The 11,571-nt window shown below is 44.4% G+C and overlaps 1 protein-coding gene across 1 annotated transcript; it reads left to right on the top strand.

The window, feature by feature from the left end:
- Positions 1 to 490: 490 nt before the first annotated feature.
- Positions 491 to 5,963, top strand: RHBDD2 (rhomboid domain containing 2). Its single transcript, XM_035900607.1, has 3 exons — positions 491 to 1,041; positions 1,437 to 1,587; positions 3,825 to 5,963. Exons 1-3 carry the CDS (start codon positions 624 to 626, stop codon positions 4,249 to 4,251), a joined length of 996 nt encoding a protein of 331 aa, XP_035756500.1. The 5' UTR covers positions 491 to 623; the 3' UTR covers positions 4,252 to 5,963.
- Positions 5,964 to 11,571: the final 5,608 nt, after the last annotated feature.

Genomic DNA, 11,571 nt, shown 5'->3' with positions numbered 1-11,571 from the left:
TGTTGGAGCGGGTCCAGAGGAGGGCTACAAAAATGATCCGAGGGCTGGAGCCCCTCTCCTATGAGGACAGGCTCAGGGAGTTGGGCTTGTTCAGCCTGGAGAAGAGAAGGCTGCAGGGAGACCTGATTGCGGCCTTTCAATACCTAAAGGGGGCCTATAGGAAAGATGGGGAAAATCTTTTTAGTAGGGCCAGCTGTGACAGGACAAGGGGTAATGGTTTTAAACTAAACCAGGGTAGGTTTAGACTGGATATAAGGAAGAAATTCTTTACAATGAGGGTGGTGAAACACTGGAACAGGTTGCCCAGAGAGGTGGTGGAGGCCCCATCCTTGGAAGCATTTTCAAGGCCAGGTTGGACGGGGCTCTGAGCAACCTGATCTAGTTAGCGGTGTCCCTGCTCCTGCAGAGGGGTTGGACTAGATGACCTCTAAGGGTCCCTTCCAACCCCAAACATTCTATGATTCTATGATTTACACCTGGTTTTAAAGGCCTCAGGTTCCTTCTCTTCTACGCCAGGATAGAAATGAAAGCTATTAGTTAATCCTGTAGGCTCACTCTCCCTCTGCTGAAGTGTGTCATTGTAGTAATTTAAATAAAATCAGTGCTGCCTCTGCCTTTCTAACATGCTGGTGTGCTCAGTTCACAGGTTAGTTACCTACATCTTTGTCTACGAAGACCTGGTATCCTTGACCTGTGGTGCTGTGATCATCTGGTATTTTGCTGGCAGCTTTGAGAAGAACGTTGGCACTGTGAAGCACTGCTTCCTCACCGTTGCATTTGCTGTCCTCTCTGCCCTCCTGTACCTCTTGCTCGAGACCATTGTCTCGAGGGTGTCGGAGGTGGAAGATGCCAAAGGATTCATGCCAGTAGCTTTTGCAACACTAGGTGTATCCACCACCCGCTCGCGGATGAAGAGGACGCTAGTTTTTGGGGTTAGAGTTCCCGTGGTGCTGGTGCCATGGTTTATGCTCTGCGTAGCATGGTTTATCCCCCGCTCTTCTCTCTTGAGTAACCTGAGTGGGCTTCTAACTGGGGAAGCCTGTATCCTTTTCAAGCGTGGAGCCCTGAATCGAAGGGGGATCGCTGGTTCGCGAGGGGGAGGATGTGCTGCGGTTCTCATTGCCGAGGTGCACTGGCTTTATGGTGTTTCCTGGGCTCTTGCTCTGCATTAATCTCTCACTGGCTTTGCCAGTCCTCATGACCGTTCATCCAGTTCTGCATTTGTTTTTTACCTTGTGCTTCCACTTCCCCTGTGGCTTTAGTGCACACAGAGAGCATGGAGTTGAGAAGGACTGTGGTCTGTGAAGATGGTGCTGGGTAGAACTGGGAGAATTCTCCAAGGAAAGTGGGTTGTGGCCAGAGGGGGACTGTGTGTGGCTGCGTTAGAAATGAGTGTGTTTTGTCTGCAGTCCTCCTTAACAGGCCGCTGACTTCAGATGGTCTTGGCTACTGTTTCTGCTTGGATTTTCCGGAGTCAGTGGGCTCCAAGCTAGACCGGGTGTTCCCTTTCAGTCTGCTGAAGAGGATACCAGGGCTGAGATACATCCCAGGGTCCTTAGCGGAGAGAAGAGCCTTTGAAAACAGCAAGTAAGTACAGGAGTTCCTGTGAATGATCTTAGGATACAGGGGAACTTGGAGGCATAAGTGGAGGCATTAAATCACCTTTAAAAGCTGTATTGTGCTTGTCGTGTTCATATCCTGGGTGATAAGGGGAACACGCTGACCCATTGATGTTACACTGGTGACATTACTGCGACTAATAGGTTGGCACACATTAACTCACCCAGGTCTTTCAGTGAAAGCTAAATTGAGGTGAAAGACCTCTTGTTTGCTGCGAGGGCAGTGTGTACGTGTGCAAAGTTATTGCAGCTCAGCTGACATGAAGGCTAAATCGTGCAGTTCTGCCCTAACATTAGGGCTTCTGGTGTTTGTTCTTGGCTGTATTGCTCCCTGAGGTGTGATCTTTATCTTTCTTTGCCCCACCTTGCCTCCTAGGAATGCTGTGAAGTGAGTCGTGTCCAAATCTTTGTAGGAGCAGAGAATTGTAGATTGAAGATGTAACTTACGAAGTTCAACGTAGACCTTTCAGTGCACGTTTTCAGTGTCAAGGCAAGATTACTTTACCAAAAACAAACCTTGGGGCCTGTGGCTGGCATTCAGGAATGATTTTAAGTTTGTGTAATATTACAGGCTATGAGAACTCACTTGTATTCGAAAAAGCTTGGAAATCTAGGTCAAATTGTTCCCTGTTCTAAGATGTCATGATTCTAAGTCATGATTCCCTGTTCTAAGATGTCTAAGATGCTCTAAGTTTCACAGAGGAAGGATGGTTTTCTGTTGAGGGTTAAATTCTATGTATTGTTTAAGCCATCAGCTCACTGTAAAGCATTCTTTGAAGTGGAAGCATTCGCAAGTGTTTGCATCTGCCCTCACCCATGGGGAAACCATAAAAAAACCCCCCTGCCTGCAGCAGAATCGTACCCCAGATCCATTAGAGCACTCAAATGGGTGAGTGCTTGCAGGGGAGGCCAGGCAGATCCAGCAGCATCTGTGTTTTTACTCTCTTCCTTCTGTGCAAGTGCTGCTTTTGGGAGGAGGGACAGTCTTGCTGCATGCTGAGCCTGTGTCTGCATCAGTCTAATCCTTTGGCTAATAACTTGTGCACAGCTTCTCAGTTCTGTGTCTAAACCTGCTTTCTTTAGGTGAGATGACATAAATAGACTGTTCTGGCTCAAAGGTATTTACATAAACATTTGACTATCAAGCAGGGTGTGGGAAGGTGTTTCTAGGATGTTTCCATTTCTGCAGCTAAATTTGCATGTCTCTGTGTCTTCGGCACAAGTTCTATATGTGCTTCTGGGGCTTAGTTTTTATTATTTTGATTCTTATTCCCAAATAAGGGCTCTTGATGGTTTGGGGTTTGTTTTGGTTTTGGGGTTTTTTTTTTGTAATTTTCTTAAGACTTCAGGCATCAGCTTGCCACCAGACAGGAGACATTTCTAGGCGGTCCAGGCTTTGACATCGTGTTTATGTCTACAAACAAACCAAACCAAAACCAAAACCAAACCCACACCCCACATAAAAAAAAAAAATATTCCAAGCCCAAAAACCCCAACATGAGCCAGTCTCTTATTCTTCCTGTGAATCTGGCGGTCATGGAATATTGTCTTGATTCTCAGAACTCCTCCTGGTGTTGTGCGTGGGCTGAGCAGTGCTCCTGACGTCCCAGAGGCTTTGGCTTCTGGGCAGATTGCCTCTCTCTTGATACGTTTTGGCGGCATGAGTCATGCCTTCTGTTGGCAAAGGCTGTTTCTAGACCTTGCTTCTGAATGATTAATTGTATTTGCAACTCTCTCCTTCCCTTTTTGCTCTGTACCCTGGGCTCTTACTTGTACCAAAGGCCTTTATGTCTTCCTGATAAATCATACTTGGCAGCTGTGACTTCTTCTGATTAATAACTCATCAGATGTGTTGTTCAGTGGAAGGCAGGGAGGATGCATATGGAAATCTTAAAGCACACACAGCAGTTTGGCTTGCGTATTCCCCACACAAAGAGACTCTGGGCCAAGAACCTCTCTCATTCAGTGGTGTGGAATTGGTGTGGGTTGGGAGTGGGAACATCTGTCCTGGGAGGCCAGTAAACCTATTTTTACTCAAGTGTTTCTTATAATAAGAGCTTCTCTTGTAGTGAATCTCTCTGATGGATTGGAGTGACCTTTCTGAGCATTGGTCAGGAGGAAATCTACCCTCAGGGCACTTCCAGCACTAATTAGGCAATGCCAGTTCTGAACACAGCAGTAACCTTTTGTTTTCTTTCTGCCCAGGATTAACCCTGCACCAGGCACCTACCCCACCCAAAGCTACTATGGCTCTTCATCTCCGTCTCTTCCCACTTTCCAGATGCGGCACCCCAATGCTCAGAGCCATGGGTTTCAGCCCAGCTGTGCTCCGGGATGTGGCCATGCTCTGGGACACAAGGGATCTCAGCACAGCCACACTGCAGGATGCAGCCTCCCTTCTTCCCCCTACCAAGCCAGCAGTGCCTTCGGAGAGTGTTATGTGCAGGCCCATGCTGGAGCCTCATCTGGACACTGCTGCCAGCTGGGCACATTCCCTCCCCCTCAGCACATGTGCCCGACTGATCCACAGACTCCTGCAGGCCCCCTGGCTGGGGTTCAGCAAGCATCAGGGTATCCAGCAGCCACAGCAGCTCCCGTTTCATCTGAATTTTCAAGAGTCCAGGTGTACTGATCCTCCAGAAAGCAGCAGGACTCGCATACTGTGGCAGGACCATTGTGTGATGCTTACGCAGCAGTGCATTGCTGGCATCTGTGCTGTATCTGGGGTGAGTAGTGGAATGGGTTGGTAGCTCCACTGTAGGCCATTCCTCTGCTCCCTGGCACAGGCTACTTTAATTATATTTCTTCTATATATTTTTTTTTTTTACTTTTTTATATTGCTGGGGGATAGGGGCTCTATCACCTCTGTGCGCTTCTCATCCTTTCGGAGTCTTTTTTTCATTGCTGTATTTAGCAGCTGCCTTTTTCCATGCTGCCACTAGAGCTGCAGTGCATCAGCTCCCCAGCTCAAGCTAGGAACCTAATTGTCAAAACACTGGACTAATCTGGGGTTTAACCAGGCTGCAGCAATAAAGACATTTCCCATTTACACTGAGGCTCTTAGCCTCCTGTCTTGTTTACAGGTGTGATGTAGGACCCAAAAGAGTTTGAAATCATGAAAGCCTTAGTTTATTAGATTCAATGCTCATGGCACTTTCTTGATTGAGAAGACATGGCTCTACAGATTAGAGCAAACAACTCCAAAAGTAAATCAAAGCCTAAACAACAGTAAGTTTTAATTCCTGGCTTATATTAGGAAATTTCATATGGTACTCACATGCACAGTGACAGTTCAAGTTTCTTTTTGAGCTTGTCGATACAAGCACTGACCTGTGCCTTTGAGGTCATGTTAACCACTGTTAAGTGCATACTCACTACTCATGTAATTCTTTTCTAAATTACTTTAAGAGAAAAGCAGCAAAAAAATAGCCACACAGAATCAAACATGATTGCTTTCTATTAAATGATTATCAGTTCCACCAGATCTGCACCAACCTTGGATCAAAGGCAGTCACACTTGGACACTTTTCCTCTAATAGCAGCATTCATGCCTGGGCAGCGCTGGAAATCTTTAGCTTTGTTCTGATACAATCTTGGTACTTGAATGAGTACTGCGTGTTGTACTTTGTGTCTCTGGCTTCATAGCTTCAGTTTTGAATGAATACTTCTGTTGGCAGAGCAGTACAAGTATTTCGGTGAAGAACAGCTGCTCCCTTACAATATGTGGTAAGCCCAAACTTGTTGCCATTAAAGTCTGGGAAGAAAGAATCCAAAGAATACAAAGTCTCTTGTAAAAATTCACTGCTCGATGAACTGCCCACAGGCCTATTCCCAATCCTACCCTAGCTCAGAAATCCCATTTGAAATTGGCCAGAATAGCCAATTGAAGAATTGGGTCTTAAATTCAGAGCGAGTCAAGCAGCTGTTGCAGCAGCTTAAAGTTGTGTTACACTGTAAGGTTTAAGCATTAGGGTGAAAGTAAACAGGTCAAAACCATTGCCTTTGCCTAAAGCAGTGCAGCGAGCAATGAGCAGCTGAAAACTCTTCATAAAGAAAAAGAATTATTGTCCTAATTTAGAAGGGTCCTCAAACCAGCAGAGGTACCTGCCGGTACTCTGATCTGAGTTGTATCAGGTAAGTGGATAGGAGAGTACCCCAGTGGATTCCATACATGTACATTATTAACCTTTATCTAAAGGTGTTAAAATTTGGAGGCTGGTATGCTGGGGTTTCCCATTTAAACGGGACAGAAAAAAGCCTGTTCCTTGAATATTCTTCTTGGGCATTCACTTCTGTGCTCCGCAAGAGAACGTCCACTCTGCTCCCTCAGCAAATCCCCCTGCCAACGTCCAGCATCTACGGTGAAAGTTTCTTTTGGCTTTCAGTGGCGATTTGGAAGCACAACCTTTAGATGTAAAGGAGTGTTAAAGAAAAAAAAAAAAACCACCAAGGCAAACCCCTTGTGTTTTGAAGACTTACAGTAACTCCAAAGACTTGCCTAATCCATGCACCAAATTCTACATCTCCAAGGTTTAGGTTATTAAATAGGGAAAATGTAAAAATGCATGACCTGGATGAAAGTATAATTCTTTTCTGCTGTGTTCCCAAGTTTTTGAAGTTGAGGCCTTTGTTCTTAGCAAAACTACTTCGGTACAACTTTGTCCCCACTGGATGAAAATCTACGTCATGAAACTACTCGACCTAGTTCGGTTCCACTGTCCAGTTCTACTCTGAAGAAATTCCTGATTAAACTCAAGAGTTAATTCCTTACTTCTTTTGATGGTTGAGGCATTCAAATTAGCTATGAGATCCTCAGCAAAGTTGGTATGAACATTTTGCAGCTCTTGTGCCAACTCAGACTTAGCAGATGTATCAAGGACTGTTTGTTTCTAGCGTTACCCAAACCAATTAACCTGTGACAGCGTTATGCACTGCGGAGAACCAAATGTAATAAAACATTTTTAAAGTATTATATAATTCATACTGAGTGGTTTCTCAGAGGTAATTGCAAACTGATATGCACGAAATCGCAGCATGTTATTATGTTGTTCCATGTTGCTCTACAAGGTTCAAATTTGACTCCCTCAGCTCCAAAAAACCATACCCAAACCCTAGGTTAGATAACTCTTCAGCGGCTAAAGCTGGCAAGGAAGCACTCAGGGCACACAAAGCTTCAAAAAAATAAATCCACTCTGCATCTTCTAGAATTGTTCACTTCTACACTGAACAAATTTATGTATTTATATGTATTCAAAACATTATGCATTTTGGGGGTTAACAAAGTACATGTATCTTTAGCCTTTCAGAAACTGGAAAGATGGATAGAGAAGATGCGTGTTTTAACGCATACTATCCCCAATTTCTGAGTCTATATACAAAGGCAAAAATTCCCGGGCAAGACAGCGTTGACAGGGTTCTCCACGTAGGAATGATACACCTGGCAATGCCAAATATAAATGTCTTATTAGCATTGGTATGAGAACACTGTATTAACAAGCAAAAAAAAAAAAAGGCAGAAAAAAAAAAGATTCACCCATCAAAAAGGATGCAAAAATATTACTATGTTTTAGACAACTTCGCCTATTTGGTGTAATTTGACCAGCTGTAATGGCAGAAAGGTGTTTTTGGCTTTTTTTTTTAACAAAGCAAAGCTGGTTTGGTCCTAAGAGCATGTTCACAATACTAAAAAAACCACCAACTTTTCAGGTTTGCTTTCTGAGCTTGATGCTCAGCTGGTATAAATTGATAATGTTGCTGTAGGTTTTATGTCTGCTTCGCTCTCTGTAGGGTGGTCTTGGCATAAGGCATGGTGATCATGGGGGTTTTCTGCTTGAAGAGTGAGCATCTGATTGGTAACATAAAATAAGCAGAGTAGTTAAAATTCATATTTAGAGCTATGGACTCTGGAAAGAAATACATGAACAGTTATGAAAATATAGCCTCTAATGAAAAAAAGGTGATACAGTTTGAATGCATTTATTCACAGGCAGCAGTGTTCACTACTGTACCATTTCACTGTATGAAAAAATAAAAGGGAAACCATACAGCAGTTTGTTGAACAGTGTTAGATGCAGTAACCTTCCTGCTAGGTAATACATAGAAAATACATGTCCCACTAATGCACTGACTGTTCATAATATTCCAGCTTTCAGTATCCATCTACCATTGACCACTTCTTGTGCAATAACTCTTCCTCACCACTGCTACATCCGCCAGCCGGTAAGGAAAATTCAAAGTGATGCTTGGTCAGCATGACCTCTCTTAGAGACAGATGAGCTGAATGCAGCTGCCCAGAGCCCTGAGGGAGCTCCCGAACTCAAGTTTCCTACAGAGCAATGCAAGGCACAAATCACCAGGTGGCTCTGTTATGTAGCAGTTACTACCAAAAAAATCCCAGCCTTACGTAAGCCCAGGCTTTCATGTAGTGTAACGCTGCGTGATTGTGTGAATAAAAATGCCCTGTTTTCCATTGGAGGCAGCTTTCACCTTGTTGGGGACGAAAGAAACGATCTGGAAGTGCTGGTAACCTCTGGAAGGATGTGAGAAAGGCTCAGCAGAAGACAGAAAAGTGAATGGTGGCAATGACTAATTGTTCTGTGCAGAATTCATCACGCTTACCAGCATATAAACTCTGCCTTCAGGAAATTTATTTAGGGCGTTTTTCTTCTTCAGGGCCTGCAGTGGGATAACTGAGATGAGAAGTGACCTTGTACACAATTTGGAGGAGGGAATCCTGCATTAAAATGAAAAAATTAGTCACACAACCTCTTCCCAGTCTTCTTATTGGCAATTGCTGAAACTTGTTTCATATTTTGGTAATCAGATTTTAGCTCAATACAGGTGCACAAAGACAACAATTCTCACTGTACGTTACAAGTTTAACTACCCTAAGCTTGGCGCTTCTACAAAATTATAGATGCACATAAAAAAGTTCCTAGACTTACATCCCAATTAAAAAGGTACATATTTTCAAGCACATTATCCCTCTTCTGCAGACCCAGTCACTAAAATTTGCAGCAAAAGCAACTGGATTTACAGCCCCAGACTACTTGGGGGACGAGTAGGGAAGTACAAATGCAAGCATCAAGTGACTTAAAAAACCGGCACCAGTACTAACTTTTTATACTGTTATTTTACCTATTCGAGTTGATGTGATCGCTGTCAGTGCATAAAGCTGAACAGTTCCGAGAGTAGCTGCCATAATAAACGTCAAGGAATTCCGAAACAAGATTATGCACGGCTAAGTACTTTTTTCAGGCTGTAAAAGACAACTTTACACATAAGAAAAAAACATCCCTGGGTGTTTTCAGATGTACTACACGCAAATCACTTGGCACACATTAATAAGGTAAGCCAATCTTTCAATCCGTAGGCGCACTGATACGACACAGAAGCCACTCTTAACTATAAAGGAAACCTCCAAGGGCCAGAGATTAAATTCTATTTGCCTTCGGTCAAAAGATCTACTTTAGTCCCTAGTGAGCGCGTGTGTACATCGCAAAGCCATTGCCCAATTCAGCAAACCTGCAGTCAGAGAAGTCTTCAACCCTAGAATACCAGAGGGATTATAATTCCAAAGTGAGAGGCTTTAGCTCAGCTACATGAAGGGAGCTTCTTCCTCATTTGCATCTGCTGGTAGCCAGACTGTATGAACCCGATGCATTACACTGGCATCCAGGAATTGCACCTGTATATAATAAGACAACCCCAAAATATGAATTGTTCCATCCTCTTTTATGTCAAAGGGTCCTTATCAGAGCAAAAAATGAGATGTATTTCACTGGAACGTTAGGCATCCCAGTGAGTTTCCTGGATTACCAACCAAGTCAGAATCTGGCCCTAGATGTATAAGATATAAATCGCTAATATTCTCTCATGTTAAAGTGACATTTTAATTGCATTGCATATTTTAATATAGTAAATTTTGGTTTTAGCTAAATTGACTATTTCTTGATTTCTCTGTGGTATTTAGTCATTTATTATAAATCAGCATGGGTAATTCTCTGAGTTTCATTTGCGTATCTTCATTTCCTTGCTTAATATGGACTCAGAATTCGATGGGCATTTGCAGATACACAGACATTTCCATATACAGAAGACAGAACCTGAACATCCAACGCAGATGTCAATACACTAACACAGGAACTAGCATCACAGCAGCAAAACAAACCCAAAACAACTGTCAGAAGAAAATCACTGTATGAAAATTTCCACCAGCACTGCCTGGACAAAATCCAACACTTGTAGGTTTACAGGTATTAGACAATTCAGAACATGCATCATAACAGAAGTGTTCTTTTTTGCATGCAAATGTTTCCACCAGAAAAATGCATCTGTATGTAAGAAGTGGATATCAATTTTTATACACGTGCTTTGTAAGAACGTAACATGAAAATGCACCGTGCTTGCTCTGCCCTGTCACACCCGCTAATGCTCCCATCCCAGCAGTTATGAAAATCAAGCCCAGAGAAACAATCAACAATTTCCAAACCTTCACTGGAATATAAAATAGTGTTTCCTTAATTTTACAGTGTAGTTTCTTGGGGTTTTTTTTCTTGAACAATATGAAAAGAATAATGAACCTACCAATGAAGAGCCCTTGTAATAACTGACTTTTACAGTTCAGAAAACACCTCAAGTTCATCTTGGCATTTAAACACCGTGAGAAGCTCCTCATAACCACATATGTTATCCCTCTCAGAGCATTGTTCTTTTAAATATTCTTATTTGTATGCAAAGATCTGAAAAGAAACAGAATCTACATCTGCACATTTTTTGTTTTTTCCAGGGATTGCGGCTCCATCACCTCTCTGGGCACCCTGTTCCAATGCTTGACCACTCTTTCAGTAAAGAAATGTTTCCTAATATCTTGCTGACAAAGATGATTTACAATGGAGGGATGACTAACACATCACCAACTACTCTGAATATTGTTCCTCAACCTGACGGAGTGCAATCATACAGGCAGGACTGCAGGCATCTCCATAAGACAGCCAAAAAAATCCAGTCACCTAAACGGCCAAGAGGCATTATGGCAGATCTTTGCTATAAATCAAATGAATTTGAGTCCTCAGATATTTTTATTTCAACAACTTTGCCAGCAGTGTCTTCTTTTGAAATTAGTATCTGCTCTAGTGGTTTTCAGTTTTCCCTGTAAAATAATGACAGCTAATAGGAAAGCATAAAGTGTGTTCTGCTGGCGGGCAGGGGAAGGCGGGGGAAATGTGGCTGGCAGGGTAAATGCCGTGATGAAAGGGGGTGTCCCTTCAGCCCCGGGCACTGCTGCCCCAAAGCCAGTGCTTTTTGGGTCACTGCCCCCTCCTCGCACCCCTGCTGGCTCCTCATGTGCCTGCCAGCTCAGCTGGCGCAGACTTTGCACCTTCCCTGAGCGTTTTATTGACTCTGAAGTGAGCATCAGCACAGCGATAGCGGCAGGACCATGACCTCAGCCGTGCCGGTGCCTGGCTGGACGAGGGAGGGCAACCAGCCCCGGGGTGACCCCACGCACGATACTGGGGGCCAGGGCCTGGCCGCAGGGCTGATCAGTGGGGGTCAGGGCAAGCTGTGTTCCTGGCTTTGGCTGGGCTGGGCTTAGCAGAGTCATGACCCAACGTCACAAAAAAAGGAGAGAGGAGAGTGCCAGTACCTGCGTGCACGCAGGAGCCAGGGTCTGGGGGGACGGGTTGCGAAACCCCTCTTGCCAGGGCTGCTGGGGACACTTCCGGAGCCGCTTGTGCAACGCCCTGGTGGCAACAGCGGGATCATTATGAGACAGGCCTCCCCAAAATGTCCAAACCATCTGGTTCGCGGTTAAATCAGGAGCGTTCACTTGCTCTGGCTGCGAGCTGGCCAGGCGGAGCAGCCCTGGTTGCCCAGGGAGGGGTGGCGGTGACCCACTGCTGGGTGCCATCCTACGCCCCAGGGTCCCCCAGCCCCCAGGGCCCCGCTCCGG

This window comes from Egretta garzetta, unplaced genomic scaffold, assembly GCF_000687185.1.
Source record: "Egretta garzetta isolate BGI_Z169 unplaced genomic scaffold, ASM68718v1 scaffold108, whole genome shotgun sequence".
Lineage (NCBI taxonomy): Eukaryota > Metazoa > Chordata > Aves > Pelecaniformes > Ardeidae > Egretta > Egretta garzetta.
The sequence above is the reverse complement of the archived record's forward strand: the minus strand, read 5'-3'. Positions and strand labels throughout refer to the sequence as shown.